Source organism: Carassius carassius, chromosome 3, assembly GCF_963082965.1.
Source record: "Carassius carassius chromosome 3, fCarCar2.1, whole genome shotgun sequence".
Classification (NCBI taxonomy): Eukaryota; Metazoa; Chordata; class Actinopteri; order Cypriniformes; family Cyprinidae; genus Carassius; species Carassius carassius.
The window spans coordinates 2,371,115-2,398,975 of NC_081757.1; the positions used below are offsets into that span (position 1 = coordinate 2,371,115).

General features: G+C 42.9%; 1 protein-coding gene across 2 annotated transcripts in view; it reads right to left on the reverse strand.

The window, feature by feature from the left end:
- LOC132116157 (interleukin-8-like) overlaps nt 1–27,861 on the reverse strand; it is a 50,049-nt gene that overhangs the window by 13,586 nt on the left and 8,602 nt on the right. For both annotated transcript variants that reach the window (XM_059524789.1, XM_059524798.1), the window contains one exon: nt 27,692–27,760. In XM_059524789.1, the coding sequence (XP_059380772.1) occupies nt 27,692–27,760 (69 nt within the window). The remainder of the gene's footprint in view (nt 1–27,691; nt 27,761–27,861) is intronic.

Below are 27,861 nucleotides of genomic sequence, written 5' to 3' on the forward strand. Positions count from 1 at the left end.
TAATGAACAACCTGCAGCTTAATGTTTCCATTTCTTTCCCTTACTGTACCGAAAATGAACCGAACCTTAACTTTAAAACCGAGGTACGTACCGAACCGTGATTTTTGCGTACTGTTACACCCCTACCAGTTAGATTTACGCAAAACAAATGTTACCTCATGTTTAACCACTACAGAGACATCAGAGCCAGTGGAAGGTGAGACTGCTCTCAGCTGATACGTGAGCACTGATAGCCCGTGATCGCCTGGATATCATGTCTCCAAAATCAGCAAAGCACATTTTCAGATGGACACTATCTTAAAAAAAAAAATTAAAAAACAAAAAAAACAAAAAGGTAGATTTGAGTTTTAACCAAATACATTCTCGCCTGAAATACTCTTTGAACTGCATTTCATGACACAAAAACAGTAATATTTAGAAAATTATGTGGGTTTTCACCATCACCATTAACACCCACTATTTGATGCGAAATGTATTGGATTTGAACTGTACTTGGCTAGATGTGAACTTTGAATTGGAACAGTACTTGGGTGATGACATATGACATTTCAAAAGTCATCAGGACATGAAAGGTTTAGTAGACTTTTTGCTTTAAATCAATGGTTATTGTCATGGTGTAAAGAACAGAAACTGCTCTTTGTTAATAATTGGTACCACTTTTTCACTTCCCATACCGATATGGATGCCACTGCTTTGGCTATTTGCCAATTCCGATATCAATCCAATATTTCTATTTTATTCTTGAACTAATACTACTAATAATAATAAAATATATGGAAGCACTTGCTCAATTAGCCACCTAAAAACATCTCACTCAAATGGAGAACAATAACTTAAGAAAGACTGCCACCATTTATTCAAACACTACAAAAATAAATAAAAATAAAGGTACTTCAGTACTTAAAGCTACCAACTATTGAAGCATATGGGTAGCAATATTCAATTTGGGATGTAATATGCAAAATGACAATGCAATATGTAAAATGACAATGCATTTCTGTATTTACATTTACATTTCCAATACATTTGTGCAACGTTTGGTGCAAAATGAAAATGAAAATTAAATTACATAATTTTCATTTGCCATGTGTGTGTGACATTAATAAATAATTTTAAAAATTAATATAGTTACATTTCTGAAATAAAAATAGTAAAATTAGCTCTATGCTGCTCAGTGCTCCTGTAGCCTACCCCAGAGCGCCCTCTCGCTGCTGTAGACGGTAATGTTTTCTCTTGGTTCTGAATAAATGCGACTTATAGTTCAGTGCGACTTATATATGTTTTTTTCCTCGTCATGACGTATTTTTGGACTGATGCAACTGATACCGAAAAATACGAGTAACATTATTATTATTATTTATTATGAGAGTAATTGACACAGACTAGAACTTTAATGTTTCACCAAATTCAGCTTAGATCTTCAGACTCGTCTGACTCGTGTTGCTGTATAACTGGCTAGACTTACCTTCCCAAAAAAATCCTATTTAATTTTATTTCATAAATTTAACTATATTTATTTTCACTTCACTGTTATCCGAGGAGACAGAACTATTTGCACTGTTTTTATCAGTGGGACAATATTTATACAATACTATAACCTAGAAATTATTTAATTTAACTGGCCAGACTTACCTTCCCAAAAAAATCCTATTTAATTTTATTTCATAAATTTAACTATATTTATTTCCACTTCACTGTTATCCAAGGAGACAGAACTATTTGCACTGTTTTTTTGTCAGTGGGACAATATTTATACAATATTATAACCTAGAAATAATTTAACGGGGTCTCTTGCAAGTCACAGCAGCACGAATTATGTGCCCAGCTACATCTGATTCAAATATTATGCTAATTAACAGTGAGCGGTGGTTTCAGACATTACAGTGCTTCACTCATCCTGACTCCTATTCTGCCTGAAAGAATGAAAAGACCGATGCTGAAGGTGGAGCGATTCGACCAATCAGATGAAAGCAGCGTTTCAGCTCCGCCCACAAGTGCGAATGAAATATTGAAGCCATAAACCGAAATGATCAAAACATACACGGGCCATCTTTCTTGTTCATGTTCTCTCACTTGAATCCTCTTCTTGAGATTTGAGTCTCTTGACCTTCTGCAAGCCCCGCATTGTTCATTGAGTGATTGACATGGCGGGAAGGGGCGGACACGTGATCGGCTCGGAATGCATTTTCAATGTGCACATTGAATTTTGCTACATTCATTGCGGGACATTGAATGAAAATGCAATCGTAAGTGTCTTGACTGTGAGTGTTAATGCATTTAAGAAAAATAGCATTTAAATGATAATTTTGCCACAGTTTTTGCTTGAACATGTTATACATATCTAATCATTTCTGTAATACATTTTAATTTTAATTTTGCAACTTATAAGGCGTTAAAATTAGTATTCATATATTAGTTTACTAGGGCTGTAAATCTTTGGCAAGGCAGCGATTCGATTCGATTACGATTCATAGGTTTTCGATTCGATTCAAGAACGATTTTTGCAAATTTAGAACGATTCAATTAGATTAGATTCACAATTAAATTCGATTCGATTCGATTATAACGATTCGATTCTGCATTCTTTAAGTGCATTCATGGCATTATTTAAATGCTTCTACTTTAAATAATTCTTTAAATGCTTAGTCAGGGGGCAAATTACAGTAGCATTTATGGTTAGAGAACCATAGGTTATAAAAAAAAAAACTTTTGTCCATTGTTAAATGCTAGTTTAACGATGCGACATGGCATACGTAAAAATGTATGTAAGCCAAGTTTTTAAAAAAGAGCTTAAAGAATATTATGTATAAGCTAACATTTTGTCACACCAGGGTCGTAGCCATAATTTCAGAAGTGACAGAAATGTCAAATACAATCATTTTATGTATGTATATAATATTAATAATAATAATTATTATTATTATTATAATTATTATCTTTTTTACAAGGAATTATCTTCTTTTTTTAATTACTTTTAATTAGCTGTAATAAATCAAATACACTGCTGGACAATAATCAATCATTTGTAATCGATATTTTTTTCCTAATGGCAATTTTATGATTGTTTTATATACTAAGCTACATTTAATTAGCAATTATTTACATTTTCTGCACAGAATAAGGTAAAAAATATACTTTATCGTTTCTGTACTGTAATAAATGTCAATTAGCACTGCATCATTCATAAATTGTTTGTGGGTTTCATCAGTTCATTCTGCTTTTATTCAGTTTAGCTGCAGATATAGCCTGGCACGTCTATGAGAGCGAGATCGCTTCTCTTTCAGTGTGAAAACGTCTTCATCTCTATTTAACTTTTCCTCTCCATCCGCGAATGATTCTGAGAGAAAACGCGCCAGATGTCTGTTTGCAAATGAAACAAACGCTACTTTCATGCATCTGATTATCAGATAAATCTCGCGCTCTTATTTCAAGGTCGTTGTTAATGCTGTGGTTAATTTTAAAAGTTTCCTTCGTATATTCGGTTCATCCGCATTGGTTAAACACATATATCATTCAATGGATCTGTGCGAATGATTTAGACACTTACATTTCTGCTCCGTCCATGCAATAAATACAGCTGTCGTTGGCTCCGGTAACTCCGTCGGTAAGATGCAGAGAGCCATTGACAAACTACAGAAAAGTAAAACTACTTTAAGTTAGCATTACTGGCCACGAGTCCTATAGATCACACGTCAGCTGCGTCAGAGACGAACGGAGCGCGAGCGCAATCCTGTGACAGTCTCACATCAGGCGGTGAACAGTGGAGCGCGTGAAGGACAGATAATAAGAGGCACGATTCACGAACACTCTTCAAGGTCTACATTAATTCGTGCGTGTAGTAATTTAATGTGTATACATTTTGAAAGCATTGAATCGCTATAGAAATCGGGATTCATTCGATTCTTAGCATTTTGAATCGATTACTGTCCAAGATCGGCGATTCACGATTCAAAAATCATGTTTCAAGATCGATGCATATGAATCGACAGGGTTTGTAATCGATGCATCGAGAAAACGAGTGAATCGTTACACCCCTTATAGTTTACATATTAAAACTGGTGAATGATATGGCAAACGAAAATTATGTCATTTAATTTTCATTTTCATTTTGCACCAAACGTTGCACAAATGTATTGGAAAATGTAAATGTAAATGTAAATACAGAAATGCATTGTCATTTTACATATTGCATTATTATTTTGCATATTACATCCCAAATTGAATATTGCTACCCATATGCTTCCATAACCAACAGGTTTAAAGTTTAAAAACAATTTAAACAGCAGCATGATTGGGGGATGGGTAGGGTGTATTTGTTTATTCGGGTGGGCAATATAGCAAAAATGACAAACTGACCAAATTTTTTTTTTTTTTTTTTAAATTTCATTATTTTTTTGTCATGTTGGTTTTTCTATTTAGCCAGCTTTTTGAGCATTATAGCCAAACTAATATCCCTGTGATAAAGACAAAGCTTGTTACATTAAGGTAACAAAATATGAAAAAGTATGGCAAATATTTAGGCCAAAGTGGGAGAATAGGTTAGTGTTTATATATATATATAAACTGTGAATCTTTGGCAAGGAAGCGATTCGATTCGATTACGATTCATAGGTTTTTGATTCGATTCAAGAACGATTTTTGCAAATTTAGAACGATTCAATTCGATTCGATTCACAATTAAATTCGATTCGATTCGATTATAATGATTCGATTCTGCATTCTTTAAGTGCATTCACGGGCATTATTTAAATGCTTCTACTAAATTCTTTAAATGCTTAGTCAGGGGGCAAATTACAGTAGCATTTATGGTTAGAGAACCATAGGTTAGAAAACAAAAACAGAAAAAAAACCTTTTGTCCATTGTTAAATGCTAGTTTAATGATGCGACATGGCATACGTAGAAATGTATGTAAGCCAAGTTTTTAAAAAAGTGCTTAAAGAGTATTATGTATATGTCGCAGGTCAGAGCGGACCACCAATTTAACGGGTCTCGCTCCTCCCTCTAACTTCAGAATCAGAATCAGAATCAGAATGAGCTTTATTGCCAGGTATGTTCACACATACGAGGAATTTGTTTTCGTGACAGAGCTCCGCAGTGCAACATAACAGGGACAGAACAAAAAACACAATAAGGAATAAAAAATACAAAAAAATACAAATAGGTGGGTAAGGATTGACAATATACAAATTGACAATGTATGGCAGGTATATTAAAAAGAGCATTAATGTATGTACATGTATATTATGTGGAAAAATTGTAACTGTACGCTAAGTATGTGTGTTTGGATAAATAAGTGTATGTGTATATAAATATAAATATAAGTAGTATAGTGTGTTCCATGTATGTACATGTATATTATGTGCAAAAGATTTACGTGTACGCTAAGTATGTGTGTTGGATAAAAAGTGTAGTGTATATAAATATAAATAGTGTAGTGTGTCCCACAGTTATTATCAACTTCCACCTCGAGGAGGTCCCACAACACCCCAATGAACGGACAGACAACCAAGATTAAAAATGAACAATTTTATTTATTTAAAAGTTTGGGGAAAAGGGGAGAGGAAATTTTAAAACTACTGATGACTCGAACTATTTTTGTCCACAGATACGGATTCCAGTCCTCGATAATGTTACTCTTCAGCCCTTCCTAGACAGCACTCCACTTCAGCCCTTGATTTCCAGCCGACTCCTCTCCAGGTAAGTTTAAAGTTCAATACACAGGTGAGTATTCACAGGGCGGGGCTGTTAGCGTGCAGGGGTTCTAGCTCACAGGTAAGTACAGAATTCAATACACAGGTGAGTATTCACAGGGCTGGGCTGTTAGCATGCAGGGGTTCTAGCTCTCTGGTAAGTACAGTGTTCAATACACAGGTGGATATTCACGGGCTGGGCTGTTAGCGTGCAGGGGCTCTAGCTCGCAGGTAAGTACAGAGTTCAATACGGGTGGGTATTCACAGGGCTGAGCTGTTGGCGTGCAGGGGTTCTAGCTCTCAGGTAAGTACAAAGTTCCATACACAGGTGAGTTTCCACAGGGCTGGGCTGTTAGCATACAGGGATTTCTAGCTCTCAGGTAAGTACAGAGTTCAATACACAGGTGAGTATTCACAGGGCTGGGCTGTTAGCGTGCAGGGGTTCTAGCTCTCAGGTAAGTACAGAGTTCAATACACAGGTGAGTATTCACAGGGCTGGGCTGTTAGCGTGCAGGGGTTCTAGCTCACAGGTAAGTACAGAGTTCAATACGGGTGGGTATTCACAGGGCTGAGCTGTTGGCGTGCAGGGGTTCTAGCTCTCAGGTAAGTACAAAGTTCCATACACAGGTGAGTATTCACAGGGCTGGGCTGTTAGCGTGCAGGGGTCCTAGCTCCCAGGTAAGTACAAAGTTCAATACACAGGTGAGTTTCCACAGGGCTGGGCTGTTAGCATACAGGGATTTCTAGCTCTCAGGTAAGTACAGAGTTCAATACACAGGTGAGTATTCACAGGGCTGGGCTGTTAGCGTGCGGGGGTTCTAGCTCCCAGGTAAGTACAGAGTTCAATACACAGGTGAGTATTCACAGGGCTGGGCTGTTAGCGTGCAGGGGTTCTAGCTCACAGGTAAGTACAGAGTTCAATATGGGTGGGTATTCACAGGGCTGAGCTGTTGGCGTGCAGAGGTTCTAGCACTCAGGTAAGTACAAAGTTCCATACACAGGAGAGTATTCACAGGGCTGGGCTGTTAGCATGCAGGGGTCCCAGGTAAGTACAAAGTTCAATACACAGGTGAGTTTCCACAGGGCTGGGCTGTTGGCATACAGGGATTTCTAGCTCTCAGGTAAGTACAGAGTTCAATACACAGGTGAGTATTCACAGGGCTGGGCTGTTAGCGTGCAGGGGTTCTAGCTCTCAGGTAAGTACAAAGTTCCATACACAGGTGAGTATTCACAGGGCTGGGCTTTTAGCGTGCAGGGGTCCTAGCTCCCAGGTAAGTACAGAGTTCAATACAAGTGGGTATTCACAGGGCTGAGCTGTTGGTGTGCAGGGGTTCTAGCTCACAGGTAAGTACAAAGTCCAATACACAGGTGAGTATTCACAGGGCTGGGCTGTTAGCATGCAGGGGTTTCTAGCTCTCAGGTAAGTACAGAGTTCAATACCCAGGTGAGTATTCACAGGGCTGGGCTGTTAACTGGCTACTCACCACTGAAGATATTCAGAGGTCGGTATTCCAAGCAGATACGGGTTTGGTCGTTGACTGACGGCTGGTGAGACTGCAAACAATACTGGGCTTCCCGTCCAGCTTGGCAGGAGGGCACACGGGGGAGGATTGGCTGTTGTCCTTCGCTTCCCTCGAAGAGACAGCACAGACGACACGCACAAGGCCGGTGATTGCTGACAAGGCAAACGACACAACGTCACGTGGATGCAAGGGTAAGGCTTTGATTTAAAAGCTTACAGAGATTGCTGCGTGGGCGACGTCATCCAACCTCCTCCAGAGGCGCCTCCAGCACGTCCAAGCTCCAGCTTACTTAAGGTAAAGACTGTGGTCGCCACCAATACACTGCTCCTCTCCGTCAGATCCCTTCCTACGACCGGGGACACAGCCACTGACAAACACCACACACCACAACGGCACTACAATTCTTCTCGTGTGTACACTTCAATATAGCAGCACTCACCGCACTCCACACACTCAGTGAAAGAAGATCCGTGGTGTATTCCCGTTTCGGGCTCAGAGTCCTGGCGGGGCGTGTCAGATGGACGAAGACAGGGGGCAGACCACGGCAGGCGTATATATCGTACACCGGAGTCTCTCCGTCTTTCCCAGCGATCTCCAACACAAGGCACTACTATCAACCCTGAGTAAACACACTAGCACTGAGGATTATTAGATCAACACAAGAAAGGGGGGGGGGGGGGGGTTACCCACTGCTACGGGGAAATATGCAGTCGAACTCTTTCTTAAAGGCAGTTAGTCTCCCTCCACATCCGTCATCCACTCTCCACAATATACAAGGAATGTTCATAAAGTTTTCACCCGCCAGTACACAGTGTTGTCCTCTCCCAATACGAATTCAATGATCTCCTTCACCCAGGGGCCTTCCAAACATAGGATCGCTCCTTCCCTCAAGCCAAGGCGTGCCCACTGCCCCAGCAGCTTCCTCACCTTGTGAGTCTGGGCTCGCCGTTCCACCTTCGTTGGCCCCCTCCTCCGCCTTAACCAATGACCTAGCGTTCTCAAATCCTGGTCCTCCTCCTGACGCTCCCTCCATCGTTGCGGGTCCCAGCCCCAGCTCACTGGCACAGCCTCCTGTGGAGCCCCCGATACCTCCACAACCCCCACTGTCAGCCCTTCCTCCGGGCCTATCGGTAACTCTTGTTGTTCACCCACCGTCTGCTGTGCCTCCGGGAGTCTGGACAAGACGTCGGCATTTGTGTGCTCTCGGCCTGGCCGATATTGGATCTGGTGGTCAAAGTTTGCCAGCTGGGCCACCCATCTTTGCTCCACTGCCCCCAGCTTTGCCGTCTGTAAGTGGACCAAGGGATTATTGTCTGTTACCACCTGTACTTTAGCACCCCACAAGTAGTCTTTGAATTTTTCACTCAGGGCCCACTTTAAAGCCAGCAACTCCAGCTTAAATGAACTGTAATTCGAATCGTTCCGTTCTGCCGGGTGAAGGCTTCGGCTAGCATAGGCGATCACTCGCTCTACCCCTTGCTGCTGCTGAGCTAACACTGCCCCGAGCCCGAGGTTGCTGGCGTCTGTGTACAAGGTGAAAGGTTGTTAATAATCCGCATAGCCCAAGATCAGAGCCTGGAGCAGCTCTCGCTTCAGCTTTTGAAATGCCGATTCACACACCGGGCTCCAAGCAATGGAGGGAGACCCACGGCCGCGAGGGCGCCCAGTCCCTGCCAAAAGCTGATTTAAGGGTTTGGCTATTTTTGAAAAATCCTTGATGAATCGCCGATAATATCCGACGAAACCCAAAAAGGACCGAACTTGCCTCACGGTTTTCGGCGCCTCCCAGCCCTGCACAGCCGCCACCTTATCGGGATCCACCGAGACCCCCGAGGCACTCACACAATGGCCCAGAAACTTCACCTCCTTCCTCAACAGGTGGCACTTCTCTGGCTGCAGCTTCAACCCATACTGCTCCATGGCCCGGAACATATCCTCCAGGTGTCGCAGATGGGACTCAAAATCTGGGGAATAGACGATTGCATCATCTAGATATACCAGCGTAGAGTCCACCAACTGGCCACCCAGACACCGCTGCATCAGCCGTTGGAACGTGGCCGGTGCATTGCATAGGCCAAAGGGCATACGGTCCCACTCGAAAAGCCCAAAGGGAGTGGTGAAAGCAGTCTTCTCTCGGTCGACCCCCTCAACCTGGACTTGCCAATACCCACTCGCAAGATCCAAAGTGGAGTACCATACAGACCGTGTCAGGCTGGCAAGAGAGTCCTCGATCCGCGGCAGAGGAAAAGCATCTTTCTTTGTGACTTGATTTAATTTCCGATAGTCTACACAAAATCTCAAAGCTCCCGTCTTCTTCTGGACGAGGACAGTCATGGCCGCCCATGGACTACTGCTCTCCCGGACAATCCCCTTGTCCAGCATTCCCTGCAGCAGAGTACGAACCTCCGAATACAGAGTGGGTGGTACTGGACGGTATCTCTCACGACTAGGCGGGGCGTCACCAGTGGGGATCTGATGTTTCACTACGCCGGTACAGCCATAGTCCTCATCATGTCTGGAGAACACATGTTGCCACTTGGTAAGAAGATCCTGCAATTGCTTACTCTGGCTTTCCTCTAGCCCTTCTCCCTGTAGGGACTCTCTAGCCAGGTGAGCAGGCACCTCATTTCCGATCTGTTCCAGGGATGAGTCTGTCTGGGCCAAGGTCACTTCTATGACCGTAGGGCACACCTGCCGGAAGCTGACTTCCCGGCCCTCTCGCACCTGATGGGCATCCACCATGGTCACCAGGACCAACCGCTGGTGACGATGTAAATTGACAGGGTAAGGGTTCTCGTTCCGTATCTTCACCGGGACTCGGCCTCGGCGAACCACTGCCAATCCATGGGCCACACTCTGGCAGTCCATATGGGGCTCAACCAGCACCCAGCCTGACGATCCGCACTCGTGCGATGGTACTCTTGCCCAGACAATAGCCTCACTCCTTGCTGGTATAGAAACGGCGTATCGGCAGGCAACCCGCCGGATACCTTCTTGACTCCTCCGTGCCTTAGCCATGTGTACCGACGACAATCTGCCTCTATCCTTTCCCATTCTTGTCTCTCCGCTGGTGGTAGGGTTTTCTTAGGCCTAGCCTGGAACAACTCCTCCCAACAGTCCGCAATTACGTTCATCCCCAACAGGGCTTTATGGGTTCCCAGGCAATGATCTCGGACAATAACGACCCCCTTCTGTGGCACAGTGATTCCATGAATCTCCAAATCTGTGACAAGATATCCGACATAGGGGATCTCCAGTCCATTAGCCCCCCACAAGGTCAGCCAGGGTGCTTCTGTTCCCTGTACCTGGCTACCCTGAAACAGCTCCTTGGACAGGCTCTCTGAGACTAAGGTGACTTGAGACCCAGTGTCTACCAGACAACGTATCTTCACCCCATGGATCCGTACCTCTACCACTGGGCTGTGCCCGATCAGCTGATTCATGGGGGCGCTCATCCAATTTGGGTCACTCACAAAGGTCCCAGCCACTTGACCCACAGTGGCTGGCCGACCTAAAAATCCCCTTCGGAACCCCGTCGAGAGCCGCATTGGCGAATATAATGCCCTGGCTCACTACACCGGTTACAAATGGGGCGTCCCTGTTCGTCCCACTGAAAACGGGCTCGAGCCTCCCGTACTGGACGTCTCTCCAGACCTCGTCCTCCCTCAGAGTGCGACCGCTCCCGTGACATTGGTGGTAAGCGTCGGGGGCCTCGTCGCACCTCTTCTAGGAGGGTTTTAGATAACTCTGCCATCTGCTCTCGGACATTCTTCAAGAGCTCAGAACGTAAGGCCTGTTTCCAATCCCCTGATCCAGAGGCGGCTGCTGCTTCTCCACTCACTGCCGCACACACTGGGGAATCTACCACTCCCGCCTGATCCGCTTCTAGGGCCAGAGCCTCTGCTCTCAGGTCTTCAAACGTCATAGCTGGGTCTCTGCGAAATTGGACGCGTAGACTCTGACGGACTGGGCCCTCTCGCAGCCCCAACAGGAACTGATCTCGTAAGAGAGTCTCTCCCTCTCTCAGGCCATGGTCCCGCTTCTCTCGCAGCCTGATGAACTGCTCCCGCAGCCTTAGTGCGAAGGCCCTTAAGGATTGTTGCTGCCCTTGCTTGCAATTGAAAAACTGGGCCCGAAGGACCGCTACTGGGGTCGCTTCCCCATATTGTCCTGTGAGGAAGTCCAATACAGCTTGTGCAGTAGCTCGAACCTCCTCTGGGGCAGCCTGAACCTCCCGTCGGGCCTCCCCCTCGGGGTGGGGCCTCAGGCACTGCCTCGTCCACCATTGGGGAGCCACGGTTGCTCAACTCGAAGTGGAACCCTGCCGACTATGCCAAAATCTGTCGCAGGTCAGAGCGGACCACCAATTTAACGGGTCTCGCTCCTCCCTCTAACTTCCACCTCGAGGAGGTCCCACAACACCCCAATGAACGGACAGACAACCAAGATTAAAAATTAACAATTTTATTTATTAAAAAGTTTGGGGAAAAGGCGAGAGGAAACTTTAAAACTACTGATGACTCGAACTATTTTTGTCCACAGATACTGATTCCAGTCCTCGATAATACTACTCTTCAGCCCTTCCTAGACAGCACTCCACTTCAGCCTTTGATTTCCAGCCGACTCCTCTCCAGGTAAGTTTAAAGTTCAATACACAGGTGAGTATTCACAGGGCTGGGCTGTTAGCGTGCAGGGGTTCTAGCTCACAGGTAAGTACAGAATTCAATACACAGGTGAGTATTCACAGGGCTGGGCTGTTAGCGTGCAGGGGTTCTAGCTCTCCGGTAAGTACAGTGTTCAATACACAGGTGGATATTCACGGGCTGGGCTGTTAGCGTGCAGGGGTTCTAGCATGCAGGGGTCCCAGGTAAGTACAAAGTTCCATACACAGGGGAGTATTCACAGGGCTGGGCTATTAGCGTGCAGGGGTTCTAGCTCACAGGTAAGTACAGAGTTCAATACACAGGTGAGTATTCACAGGGCTGGGCTGTTAGCGTGCGGGGGTTCTAGCTCCCAGGTAAGTACAGAGTTCAATACACAGGTGAGTATTCACAGGGCTGGGCTGTTAGCGTGCAGGGGTTCTAGCTCACAGGTAAGTACAGAGTTCAATACGGGTGGGTATTCACAGGGCTGAGCTGTTGGCGTGCAGGGGTTCTAGCTCTCAGGTAAGTACAAAGTTCCATACACAGGTGAGTATTCACAGGGCTGGGCTGTTAGCGTGCAGGGGTCCTAGCTCCCAGGTAAGTACAAAGTTCAATACACAGGTGAGTTTCCACAGGGCTGGGCTGTTAGCATACAGGGATTTCTAGCTCTCAGGTAAGTACAGAGTTCAATACACAGGTGAGTATTCACAGGGCTGGGCTGTTAGCGTGCAGGGGTTCTAGCTCCCAGGTAAGTACAGAGTTCAATACACAGGTGAGTATTCACAGGGCTGGGCTGTTAGCGTGCAGGGGTTCTAGCTCTCAGGTAAGTACAAAGTTCCATACACAGGTGAGTTTTCACAGGGCTGGGCTGTTAGCGTGCAGGGGTTCTAGCTCCCAGGTAAGTACAGAGTTCAATACAAGTGGGTATTCACAGGGCTGAGCTGTTGGCGTGCAGGGGTTCTAGCTCACAGGTAAGTACAAAGTCCAATACACAGGTGAGTATTCACAGGGCTGGGCTGTTAGCATGCAGGGGTTTCTAGCTCTCAGGTAAGTACAGAGTTTAATACCCAGGTGAGTATTCACAGGGCTGGGCTGTTAACTGGCTACTCACCACTGAAGATATTCAGAGGTCGGTATTCCAAGCAGATACGGGTTTGGTCGATGACCGACGGCTGGTGGGCCTTACAGGTGAGACTGCAAACAATACTGGACTTCCCGCCCAGCTTGGCAGGAGGGCACACGGGGGAGGATTGGCTGTTGTTCTTCGCTTCCCTCGTCGAAGAGACAGCACAGACGACACGCACAAGGCCGGTGATTGCTGACAAGGCAAACGACACAACGCCACGTGGATGCAAGGGTAAGGCTTTGATTTAAAAGCTTACAGAGATTGCTGCGTGGGCGACGTCATCCAACCTCCTCCAGAGGCGCCTCCAGCACGTCCAAGCTCCAGCTTACTTAAGGTAAAGACTGTGGTCGCCACCAATACACTGCTCCTCTCCGTCAGATCCCTTCCTACGACCGGGGACACAGCCACGGACAAACACCACACACCACAAAGGCAATACAATTCTTCTCGTGTGTACACTTCAATATAGCAGCACTCACCGCACTCCACACACTCAGTGAAAGAAGATCCGTCATCCACTCTCCACAATATACAAGGAATGTTCATAAAGTTTTCACCCGCCAGTACACAGCGTTGTCCTCTCCCAATACGAATTCAATGATCTCCTTCACCCAGGGGCCTTCCAAACATAGGATCGCTCCTTCAACCCAATCCACAATAAGATGTAAACACAACATAGAAAAAGGTTGAGCACTTATCTTCCTCCGCACTTCCAATATCCACTTTCCCTGGATTCTCCGTTGCAGCCCGTAAATCACAACATCCACGCCACACCAGCCACTTCCGTATCGTGTGGAACAACAGCGGAACTAAAAACTACTCTTTCTGTTCATAAACCATCCCCTTTTATATCTCTGCTTCCTTCCTGATCCTCCAATCGGTATCCAACACGTCCTCTTCCCACACCTGACATGTATCTGGGATAATTTCCCCGCTTTGGGCCAACCGGAACAGAACTCGTGTTTCACTTAATTTAGTCTGGGCGGAAAATATTTCCCACACTCCAGTTCCGCCCGGAAAAAAAAGTTCCGCTCGGATTAGTCACCCGGTGACATATAAGCTAACATTTTGTCACACCAGGGGCGTAGCCATAATTTCAGAAGTGACAGAAATGTCAAATGCAATTATTTTATGTAGCCTATATAATAATAATAATCATTATTATTATTATTTATTTTTATTTTTTTTACAAGGAATTATCTTCTTTTTTAATTACTTTTAATTAGCTGTAATGAATCAAATACACTGCTGGACAATAATCAATCATTTGCAATCAATATTTTTTTCCTAATGGCAATTTTATGATTGTTTTATATACTAGGCTACATTTAATTAGCAATTATTTAAATTTTCTGCACAGAATAAGGTAGAAAATATACTTTATAGTTTCTGTACTGTAATAAATGTCAATTAGCACTGCATCATTCATAAATTGTTTGTGGGTTTTTTTTTAGTTTCATCAGTTTATTCTGCTTTTATTCAGTTTAGCTGCAGATATAGCCTGGAACGTCTATGAGAGCGAGATTGCTTCTCTTTCAGTGTGAAAACGTCTTCATCTCTATTTAACTTTCCTCTCCATCAGCGAATGATTCTGAGAGAAAACGCGCCAGATGTCTGTTTGCTAATGAAACAAACGCTACTTTCATGCATCTGATTATCAGATAAATCTCGCGCTCTTATTTCAAGGTCGTTGTTAATGCTGTGGTTAATTTTAAAAGTTTCCTTCGTATATTCGGTTCATCCGCATTGTTTAAAAACATTTATCATTCAATGGATCTGTGCGTATGATTTAGACACTTACATTTCTGCTCTGTCCATGCAATAAATACAGCTGTCGACGGCTCCGGTAACTCCGTCGGAAAGATACAGAGAGCCATTGACAAAATACAGAAAAGTAAAACTACTTCACGTTAGCATTACTGGCCACGAGTCCAATAGATCACACGTCAGAGACGAATGGAGCGCGAGTGCAATCCTGTGACAGTCTCAGTCGGTAAACAGTGGAGCGAGTGAAGGACAGATAAGAGGCACGATTCACGAATTCTCTTCAATGTCTCCATTAATTCGTGCGTGTAGTAATTTAATGTGTATACATTTTGAAAGCATTGAATCGCTATAGAAATCGCGATTCTTTCGATTCTTAGCATTTTGAATCGATTACCAAGATCCAAGATCGGTGATTCACGTTTCAAAAATCATGTTTCAAGATAGATGCATATGAATGGACATGGTTTGTAATCGATGCATCGAGAACACCACGTTACACCACTAATATATATATATATACAGTGTTGGGAAGGTTACTTTGGAAATGTAATAGGTTACAGATTACAAGTTACCCTGTTTAAAATGTAATAGTAGTGTAACTTTTTCAATTACTTTATTAAAGTAATGTAACTAATTACTTTTGAGTACTTTTTGATTACTTTTCTAAATTTGTGAAAATTAAAGAATAATAAATAAAAGCATATACATCAACTTAAATACAGTTATCTAATAAGCATGTGATGTATTCTGTGTACTAAACTCCTGAAACATTGGTGTTTTTTTAAACTGCTGTTCCTTTGTATATGATGATAGTGTTCTCAAAATAAGTAAAATGCACATGAAGTGACACAGAGCAGTTCTAGAAATTATGTTTATGTGCTCGTGTACTCCTATATTGAGATGGCAGAGGGTGAAAACACTGCGAGCTTCAGTAGGCCTATGTGTAGTAAATGAAACCATGTCTTTGCCATTAATTTACAGCAGGGGCGGACTGGGAAAAAAAATCAGACTGGAAAATTCAAACTCATACAAAGAAATTCATGGACAAAACTATTTTTTTGTATGAACCTGACAATAAAAAAGGTTTAAATCTTTAATTTGGGGACATGCAAAATAATTAAAAGTTTTCTCCTTAACTGCACCTTCACTTCTCTCTCATGACTTTAATACTCAAGATTGAACAAAACTACTTTACAATACAATTCCCTACAATACTACAATATTTTTATAGAAAAATCCTTATACTGTACACGAGTCATGTTTTTCCCTTACAAAAAATTACCATGCTTTTATATAAAAGTAAAATAACCTTGTTTTTTTTTTTTGTTTTTTTGCAAATGGATTTGTATTTATTTTTAAATAAATACGTTTGTAAAATAATTTTACATTTTTGGTTATTACAGTTAAACAATAGTAACCATTTTCTCTGGATTTATAGTTAAATATTAAAATGTTAATTTTCGTAAGGGTTGTGTTGTTGTCTGTCGTAGCTCCCCCTAAACCTATAAAAAAATCAGATTTTTTTTTCAGCTAAATTACTTCTGTAACATTACAACTGATAATAATGATGTCCTTTATATAGTATTTTGAGTGATGACTGATGAGCAACGTGCTGCTACTTGATTAAATAAATAAAAAAACAAAGACAAAAAAGCATTTTTCCAGATGAAACTGACCTGAAACCCTGAACAGGAGTTCTGCTTCTCTGCTCCAGCTGTCCACTGCTCCAGTCTCTCTCTCTCTCTCTCTCTCTCTCTCTCTCTCTCATTGATTACTCTGAGTCTGATCCAAACCGTTTGGCGGAGGCGCAGAGAGCGCGCGAGTCATGACTAACACTTCATGACTTATTAGAGATTTAATTATCAAATGGCGGATTCACAAATGATCGCTTTAGTACATTCGGCAGGCAATTATAAAATAATGATATTAAATAGTGGGGCAAAATCGGCTGCCAGGCCACCGGGAATTGTCCCGGTTCTCCCGGTGTCCAGTCCGCGCCTGATTTCCACAGACACGCAGAATGTGCAAGTCATATATTGCATTTTTGGGGCTTTATATTCACAGACACTAGTCGATGTCATGTTTTGATTCAAGTGTACTGACCTACTTTTGATTTAGTCATCCAAAATTTGGCATATTCCGTCCGCGTTAGGCATTCCGTTTTTAGGACTGGATTCTACGAACCAGACTGTATTTCCGCATCCCGGAAATTATTAGGGCGGTATGTCTCAGAATAGTCAGTGCAATTTGGGAAAGAAATCAGTTAAATCTGTATGTGGATGCGTGTAAACATTCAAATGTAATCCACTTTGTAATCGTTAAAAATTTCATAAGTAACTGTAATTTAATTACTCATTTTTTCTTAGTAACTGTAACTAATTACAGTTACAATAATTTTGTAATTAAATTACGTAACGCCGTTACATGTAACTAGTTACTCCCCAACACTGTATATATATATATATATATATATACAGGTCCTTCTCAAAAAATTAGCATATTGTGATAAAGTTCATTATTTTCCATAATGTAATGATAAAAATTTAACTTTCATATATTTTAGATTCATTGCACACAAACTGAAATATTTCAGGTCTTTTATTGCTTTAATACTGATGATTTTGGCATACAGCTCATGAAAACCCTAAACTCCTATCTCAAAAAATTAGCATATCATGAAAAGGTTCTCTAAACGAGCTATTAACCTAATCATCTGAATCAACTAATTAACTCTAAACACCTGCAACAGATTCCTGAGGCTTTTAAAAACTCCCAGCCTGGTTCATTACTCAAAACCGCAATCATGGGTAAGACTGCCGACCTGACTGCTGTCCAGAAGGCCATCATTGACACCCTCAAGTGAGAGGGTAAGACACAGAAAGACATTTCTGAACAAATTGGCTGTTCCCAGAGTGCTGTATCAAGGCACCTCAGTGGGAAGTCTGTGGGAAGGAAAAAGTGTGGCAAAAAACGCTGCACAACGAGAAGAGGTGACCGGACCCTGAGGAAGATTGTGGAGAAGGACAGATTCCAGACCTTGGGGGACCTGCGGAAGTCTGGAGTAGAAACATCCAGAGCCACCGTGCACAGGCGTGTGCAGGAAATGGGCTACAGAGAAGCAGCACTGGACTGTTGCTCAGTAGTCCAAAGTACTTTTTTCAGATGAAAGCAAATTTTGCATGTCATTTGGAAATCAAGGTGCCAGAGTCTGGAGGAAGACTGGGGAGAAGGAAATGCCAAAACTGGTAAATGGTTTACTGACCATGGTATTACTGTGCTCAATTGGCCTGCCAACTCTCCTGACCTGAACCCCATAGAGAATCTGTGGGATATTGTGAAGAGAAAGTTGAGAGACGCAAGACCCAACACTCTGGATGAGCTTAAGGCCGCTATCGAAGCATCCTGGGCCTCCATAACACCTCAGCAGTGCCACAGGCTGATTGCCTCCATGCCACGCCGCATTGAAGCAGTCATTTCTGCAAAAGGATTCCTGACCAAGTATTGAGTGCATAACTGAACATAATTATTTGAAGGTTAACTTTCTTTGTATTAAAAACACTTTTCTTTTATTGGTCGGATGAAATATACTAATTTTTTGAGATAGGAATTTGGGTTTTCATGAGCTGTATGCCAAAATCATCAGTATTAAAACAATAAAAGATCTGAAATATTTCAGTTGGTGTGCAATGAATCTAAAATATATGAAAGTTTAATTTTTATCATTACATTATGGAAAATAATGAACTTTATCACAATATGCTAATTTTTTGAGAAGGACCTGTATATATATATATATATATATATATATATCTTCATGCATCCACACAAAAATAGTTTTAAACCTGAATGAGTTTTCTTCTTCTGGTTTCCATAAACTCTATTTTGAAAGAAGCTGATAACCAAACAGTCACTGGTTCACAGTGTCTCCCAGAGTATTTTTATTTTGCAACTGTATGATTATCAGCTTCTTCAAAATATCTTCTTCTGTGTGCAGCACAAGAAAGAAATTAATATACTGTAGGTTTGGGACAACATGTAAGTGAATAAACAATGACAGAAACTACAGTCGACAGGCATGTAGCCCACTGTCACTTTAAGACCTGCAGCATCAGACATGAATCTGTTAATTTCAGTTGTTTAATTTCATTTAAGAGATAACCAACTGAGGCTATACATAAACCTTGTGTTTTTTGACAGTATTAACACAAAACATAACTTAGTTAAGTAATCAGGTGCTGTTTAAAGAGTTTTTAGTTTTCATGCCCACGAGTGTGCTTAGAAAAAAAAAACCGAATGTCAGAACAGGACACAAATGAAACATTTAAATAACCAATAGGGCTTTCTTCAAAAGCAGATCATTTTAATAAAAAATATTAATATCGTACACCTCTTCCCTCTGAAGGAGTGGCTCGCAAGAGCACTTTAGTGTCGGACCACTAAGGGGCAGGGGCTCACGCTCACGCTACTGACAGCATCGCCACCCCTTTAAAACATTTGCATTGCAAATTGTGCATTCGACCGTTGGAATTTTTTCCTCTTTAAGGTTAAAATACTTCCACACCACTGACATGGCTATTCTGTAACTTATAGCTGACTCTCATACTCATGCGACTATAATTGGCTACTACTGTTATCACGTGACAAGCTGCGAGCTGAACATGGATGTCACAGCAAGGGAAATTATTATATTCAAGCACTTAGGTGATGGTTTGAGATGGATTTTTGCACGGTTTAGGTATCGGATTTTTTTTCTTCCCTCCGATTTCTGATCTAGCGTTCTGGGCCAGTATCTGAACAATACCGATGTCGTGGATCGGATCGGGACATGCCTAAACAGGATACAGGTTTAACTCATTTGAAATACTTCTGCTTAATGTTACACTGTCAGATATGTAAAAGAAATCTATTGTATTTCTCGCTCTGGCTACTGTGTATAGACCACCAGGGCTGTATACAGAATTCCTAAAAGAATTTGCAGATTTCCTCTCAGATCTACTGGTTAATGTTGATAAAGCGCTAATTAACGGAGATTTTAACATTCATGTTGATAATACAAATGATGCATTAGGACTTGCATTTACTGACCTAATTAACTCTTATGGAGTCAAGCAAATTGTCACAGGACCCACTCATCATTTTAATCATACACTACATTTACAGATTCACAAATAACCTGCCTGATTTATCTCAACTGCTCTGTGTTCCCATTAATACAAATGAACTAGACGAAATGACCAGCAACATGGGCATCTTTTCTAATAGATTAGAAGCTGTTGCTCCCATCAAATTGAAAAAGGCTAGAGAAAAACATACTGTGCCATGCAACAACAGTAATACACACTCTCTCATGAAAGAAACTTGTAGTTCCCCATCGAGGGAGAGACGATGCGTCGATAACGCTTCGGGAACGCATTCTGCGTGAGTGCGTCTGAAGCATCCCTGTCAACTAGTCCAATGGCGAGAGTGAGCGTCAGGAGTGAAGTCACGACCAGGAATTGATAAAAACCCCAACCGGAGCAACCGATGTTAGCTTTCTGTGCCTCAGCAAGCGATCTGTGTCAAACCTGTCTGTCATATTTACTGTTGTCTTGTTCAAAGTTTATATATCATGGCGAAGCAACTATTCAAACCGTGTGCTTCTCCCTGCCCGCGTTATTTAACGGGTGGGGATACACACGAGCTTTGTGTAGTTTGTTTGGGAGTGGAGCATGCGTTATCAGCCTTCGAGGAGACTGATTGCCCGCATTGTGAGAAGCTTTCGCTTCGCATGCTCCGCTCCCGCTTGTCACTCTTTGATGAGAAGAGCGGCGAGCCTCGCGCTCCTCAGGGTGCAGGACCCGCTTCTGCCGAGGCAGAACGGAGAATGCATTCCTGGAGTTCGCAAATGGATCTCTCAGCGGGGTTGGAGACGGGTCCGAGGGCTCTTTCTCCTCCCTTACCTGGGATATCCATAGCTCAAACTCCGGTGTCGGAAGCCCGCCCTGCGGCTTCTTCCGCCCGGGGGGAGAGCTCATTGCTTCGTTGCTCAAGCTCCGAGGAGTTAGATGTAACGGGCAGTGAAGGTGACACAATCAGGGGGGAAGAGGATTCGCCATCTCTTTCCCCAGCATATGAGGAGTTGGTTGATGTATTAACACGAGCTGTAGATAAGTTTCATATATCTTGGCCATCTGTTAAACAGAGCGCTCGTCCTACAAGCAAATTAGACGAGCGTTTTCTGTCTTCTAAAACATCTCCTACATCACGGGGTCTCCCTTTTTTCCCTGATCTTCACAGTGAGCTGTCTAGATCGTGGAATAAGCCATATTCATCACGTCTTTTCAGCCCTCAAGTGCGCATTTATTCTGATATAAGAGGGCTGAAAGAAAATGGTTATGAAGCGATGCCCCGGGCGGAACAGACGCTCGCGAGCTATCTTTCCCCTGGTTCAGCGTCATCTATTAAGAACCCGACTTTGCCCACGAAGCCTTTAAAGATCACTTCTAATTTAGTGGGTAAAGCTTACACAGCAGCAGGTCAGGCTGGAGCTTGCCTTCACTCGATGGCTTTGCTTCAGGCTTATCAGGCTGAGCTGCTGGGGGAGTTAGATAACAGTGAGGGAGTCAGCCGTGACGAAATTCGCGCACTTCGTCGGGCTACGGATTTATCTCTCAGGGCGACTAAAGAAACAGCACGTGCTATTGGTAGATCTATGGCTGCTTTGGTTTCTACAGAAAGACACCTTTGGCTTAATCTTTCAGATATTAAAGCTAAAGATAGATCTTTTCTTTTAGACGCTCCCATTTCTCATGAAGGTCTGTTTGGTGATGCTGTGAATGAAGTGGTTGAAAGATTTCAAGAAAATAAAAAGCAATCTGAAGCTTTTAAAAGTTGTGAGGGCAGCCCCAACCGAGACGTTGCGGTGTACACCTCAGTATACGGTGCCCATCCGGTCTCGGTGCTCTCACGGGGCCGTCCTGCCAACCCCGCCACCCTTGGTGCCTCGGGGCGCAGCGGTCTCCGGTGGGTCTCTGGCGCTGTGTCTCTCAGACGCTGCGTCGGGCTCGCTCCCTCTGAGGGGGGTTCAAGAGCAGTTAGCTCCGGTGGTTCCTGCGTTTCGGCTTCAGGTCCCCGCACTAGCTGTTCAAATTACACCAGAGGCCAGCCTCGAGAGGCTGTTTCCCTTAGTAGAATGTCTGACAGAATGGAAAAGTCTGCCGAATATATCTCAATGGGTCCTGCAGATAGTAGAGAAGGGTTACAGAATCCAGTTCGGTTCTCGTCCCCCTCGCTACAACGGGGTGTTGCTCACAGTAGTGCATCCCGAGCAGGCTCTGGTCATGGAGCAAGAAGTGAAATCTCTTTTAGCGAAAAATGCTATAGAGCAGGTGTATCCTCCCGACAGGGCATCGGGTTTTTACAGCCGTTATTTCATTGTTCCAAAAAAGGATGGAGGGCTGCGTCCCATTTTAGATCTTCGTCTGTTGAATCGTACAGTTCAGAAATTAAAATTCAAGATGCTGACACTCAAACAGATCGTGACTCAAATCAGATCCGAGGACTGGTTCGTCACGATAGACCTAAAAGATGCGTACTTCCATATCTCCATCCTCCCTCAGCACAGGAAGTTCCTAAGGTTTTCTTTCGGGGGCAAAGAATACCAGTATCGGGTACTTCCCTTCGGTCTAGCTCTCTCACCCCGCACATTCACGAAATGCGTAGATGCAGCTCTGGCCCCGCTCAGGCTGCAGGGCATACGTATTCTGAATTAATTGGACGACTGGTTGATTTTAGCGGAATCAGAACAGTTGGCGGTTCAGCATTGAGATGACGTCCTCGCTCATATGCAGAAGTTGGGTTTGAGGCTCAATACCAAAAAGAGTGTGCTACCTCCATTACAGAGGACCACTTTTCTTGGGGTGGTATGGGATTCGGTCACGATGCGAGCCGCTCTTTCGCCCGCTCGTGTAGCCAACATCCTCACAGCCACATCAGAGCTAAAGCTAGGCCAGTCACGCACTGTATGTCCACTATGGTTCTCCCTTACTCATCCAGCCCCCCTGGTGTTGGACGCTATGGTACAGACGTGGCAGAGGCTACCTCTGTATGCCTTTCCCCCTGTTGCTCTGCTCCCAGGAGATCTGGAGAGAGTCCGCCAGGACGGAGTAAGTAACCTCTCAACTGAGGTTGTGGAGACCATTCTTAGCTCCAGAGCTCCAGCTACGAGGAAACTTTATAGACTCAAATAGAATGTTTTTTCTTCTTGGTGTTACCAACATCAGTGTGACCCCGTCCACTGCTCTGTTGGCTCAGTTCTTGAGTTTTTACAGGACCGCTTCACTTCTGGTCTATGTCCATCCACCTTAAAAGTTTACGTGGCGGCCATTTCGGCTTTCCATGCCCCAGTGGGTGGTGCATCTCTGGGTCGTGACCCTCTTATCTCTCGTTTCCTTCGTGGCACCTTGAGGCTGAGACCTGCAACTCATACTAGAGTGCCGGCCTGGGACCTGGCTATAGTTTTTGAAGGCCTTTCTAGGGCTCCTTTTGAACTCCTAGATTCTGTCTCTGAGAAGTTTCTTTCGTTTAAGACTACCTTTCTCCTTGCTATTTCGTCCCTAAAAAGAGTCGGAGACCTTCAGGCTCTCTCGGTTTCTCCCACCTGCCTTGAATTTGCACCTGGGATGGTCAAAGCATTTCTCTACCCTAAGCAGGGATACGTCCCTAAGGTACCGACCATTGTTCCGAGACCTATTGTTCTGCAGGCTTTCTGTCCTCCCCCGTTTGCATCATCGGACCAGGAAAAATCTAACCTCTTGTGCCCGGTGCGAGCATTGGACACTTATGTTCATCGGACTTCTTCTTTTCGGAAATCCGATCAGCTGTTTGTTTGTTTCGGGTCACCTAAGATAGGTCTTCCTGCCACTAAACAGACACTTAGTAAGTGGATAGTTGGGGCTATCCTTCTTGCCTATGAGTCTTCTGACCTACCGTGCCCTTTGGGGGTCAGAGCTCATTCTACTAGGAGTATGGCGGCCTCTAGAGCCTTATTATCTGGGGCCTCTCTTCAGGATGTTTGCGATGCGGCAGACTGGTCCTCGCCACTCACATTCGTCAGGTTTTATAGCCTAGACCTGGACGCTACTCCCGGGTCTCAGGTTTTTAATTCTTGAGCCGTTGGTTTTTTCTGGCTGACACTCAGGCACTTGTTATATGGCGGTCTGGGTATTCTCGTTCCCAAAGCGTTATCGACGCATTGTCTCTCCCTCGATGGGGAACGTCTCGGTTACGTCTGTAACCTCGGTTCCCCGAGAAGGGAACGAGACGATGCGTCTCCCTGCCATACTTCGTTCCTGTGATCGACTTGCTTCGGCACTGTCGAAGCTAACATCGGTTGCTCCGGTTGGGGTTTTTATCAATTCCTGGTCGTGACGTCACTCCTGACGCTCACTCTCGCCATTGGACTAGTTGACAGGGATGCTTCAGACGCACTCACGCAGAATGCGTTCCCGAAGCATTATCGACGCATCGTCTTGTTCCCTTCTCCGGGGAACCGAGGTTACAGACGTAACCGAGACATTTTGAGCACAAATGAGAAAAAAAATCTTTGAAGTTTTTAGAACTGTGTGGAAAATCAGTATGTCCAGCTATAGACAGGCTTTAAAAACTGCCAGAACCGAGCATATCCACAAACTCATTGAAAATAACCAAAACAATGCATGGTTTTATATAGCACAGTGGCTAGATTAACAACTGACCAGATGCCATCTGATCTAAATATTCCCTCACAGTTTAATAGTAATGACTTTATGAATTTCTCCCCTGATAAAATAGATAACATTAGAAATACAATAGATTCTACAGTGTCTAATACTTCAGCTTCATTCACCGCATCCAAAGATAAATTTTACTGCTATACAATTATATAGGACAGGAAGAGCTAAATAAACTTATCACTGCATTTAACCAACATCATATTATTAGATCCTGTACCCACTAAATTACTGAAAGAATTGTTACATGTAGCAGAAGAACCGCTTCTCAATATTATTAACTTGTTGTTATTATTAGGTCACATCCCAAAACCATTCAAGCTGGCAGTTATTAATAGGGTTGGGTACCTAAACCTGGTGACTTGTACCTATGTAACCGGTATGAACCAAACCGAATCAGAACACAGATTTCGGTGCCTCTTAACCCAATTCCTACCCCCACCTCTAAACCTAACCCTACCCATAATTTATTCATAAAACCAGTGGGAGATGATATCCGATTAACAAGGGTGTAGAAGCACATAAAAAAGATAATTCCTGAAAAGTTATATCTCAATTCTGATTGGGTAATTTTAATGTTGTTCCAGGATCAACAAGGATGTTGATCCAGGAACATGTTGTACTTTGTGAAATCACGGAAATCAAGACTGCGGTGGAGCAGCACCGACTCAAAGAGAAACAGAGGACACAGTTTGTGTTTATCGATAGATTGTTAAAATATCTGTATCTGTGCAGTTCTTTTTCATAAATACAGTTTACAAAAGGTCACAAAAGAGCAATCGGTTTCCCATCTACTGTAAAGTTTTCACTCCGTTCAGCGCTCATCACACTACAGCGGTTTCCTCCAGCAATACTTTGTTGTTGTATTTTGTTGTTACTTTATAAAGAATGACCATACAGTCATTCAAAGAACTGATTAAAGACAGTGACAGACAGGACTCATTTGAACTAAATATTTAGTGATTGACAGAGATACAGTAGAAACATTATGTGTGCCTCTGTATTAAATAATGACTCAGATCATGAAATACATAAATTAGCCTTAGAGTAAGGGAAGCATACCTTGGGAAATGAGAGCATCCAAGGAGTGTGTGAATTCTATGGATTTATTTTAAATATTTGTAATGTTCTTTAATGTTATCCATCGGTTATTGTGTTTTTTTTTATTTATTAATTTAATTTTTTAAGTATCTGTTCAGGCACTGTTTAGGCATGGGTACTATTTTAAAAGTATTAATATGGCACTATTAAAAAACAAAACAAAGAGACAATTGATATCCAACCCTAGTTATTAATTCTCTTTTTAAGAAACCACAAATAGATCCTAGTGAACTGGCAAATTACAGACCTACTTCAAATCTTCCATTCGTGTTAAAAATGTTAGAAAAAAGTTGTGTCTGCTCAATTGTGCTCCTTCCTGCAAAAACAATCTCTATCAAGAATTTCAGTCAGGTTTCAGGTCCTACCATAGCACAGAAACTGTACTTGGTAAAAATACTGCAAATCCAAGCTGATAATGAACATGCATTTGCGCAGCTTGTCAGTTAACAACAGCTCTGTGTAGTAACAACTGCTCTATGTGAAATCATGCACCTGATGGAATTTACAACTGATTAGATAACTGTCTTTACTGACGAGATCGCATTAATCATCGGCCGATATTTATCGTGCATCACTAGTCAGTATGACTTGCTTCTTGCTTCAGATCAAGGCTGCATCTCATTGTTAGTATTACTTGATCTTACCACTGCATTTGACACCATAGATCATGACATTCTAATAGATCAATTACAAAACTATACAGCTATTTAAGGACAGGCTCTAAGATTGTTTAGGTCTTACCTCTCTGATCGCTACAACTTTGTTTATTTAAATGGGGAGTCATCTCATTTATCACCAGTAAAATATGGAGTGCCACAAGGATCTGTCCTAGGTCCTCTGCTATTTTCTGTATACATGTTGCCCCTTGGTAATATATATAATAAATATGGGATTAGTTTCCACTTTTATGCCAATGATACTCAACTATATATCCCAACAAGACCAGACGTGTCCACTTCAGTCTATGAGTTTGATCCAGAAACCGCCTTAGTTCAGCAATCTGCTCCAGAGCTCTCTCCAGTGTATGAGTCTGATCCAGCATCCACTCAAGTCCATTAGTCCACTTCAGTTTCTCCCAAAGTGGCCACTTTCACTGCATAACCACCAGAGGTGGTGGCATCTGCTGCAGAGCCTTCAGAGGTGGCGGTGATGTCCACTTCGGCTCATCTCAAGACATGGGCTCACAAAACATTTTGAACTCTCCGTCTGTCCTGCTACAAAAAAGGAGGTTGATTCTGAATTCTGTGACTGTCCTGGCCTAGAACGCAGGTCCTGAACGCTTGGTTTATCCTGTAATGACCAAGGGGTTTGTTTCTGATCTCTCTTAGAGTCCTGTCATGGCCAAAAGGGTCGGTATCGTAATTTCTGTTTGCCCTGCAATGACCAGGGAGATCTTTCCTGAACTCTCTGTTTTTGATTGATTGCTGCCCGTCCTGCCCTTTGCCTCTCTTCGGGATTACTTCTTTGTCTGTTATTGTATTTTGGTGTTTGATCCTGTCTGTCCTGACTATGTTCTATGGGAATAAAGCCTGGCTCTTTAATGCCCAATTCTTTGTCATGCTCCCTTTCATTAAACAAGCCATGATGCATATGAATGCAAAATGTATCTCTCATTTTATGCACATATTCTCAGACTTACTGGTTACAAGCCAAGAAAACAACTAAAACGTCAACTGAAGTCAATATTAACAACCCTTAAGGGTTTAAACCTGAAACCTAACAGCTTTCTTATAGCTGCTTAATTTTAAATAAACATAAACTTTTGACTTGGACAGATGTAATAAAATATGCAAATCTCAAAATCAAGAAAGTAACACTCAGAATACAAGGGGAATGTCTACAGGGTATTGTATTGTCCCTATTTGCAGAAGTTCTTTTAGTCAATCCACTGTCTCGGTTATGGCTTCAAAGGAATGCAACTTTGTCCTTCTAAGAACTGGGTCACTACTCCGTCTCATTTAAATTTTTATTTATGTTAAGTAATGAGAGCTGTCCTTGTCAAATAAATAAATAAATATAAATAAAAGTATTCATTAGCATCATTAAAATTCACTTAAGACAGATAATCAATCGTCACATACAAGAACTTACTCTTTCTCGAGAGAAATCACCCAGTCGTCAGTTGGATTGAGACACAGCCATCCTTCCTTCATTGTAGCACTGTAAGAAACAAATCAAAGTCAAAGTCAAAGTGTTCACCCAAAATTAACATTCTGTCATTTAACTTATTTAATTTACTTGTGTAAATTGTCTATCCCCAG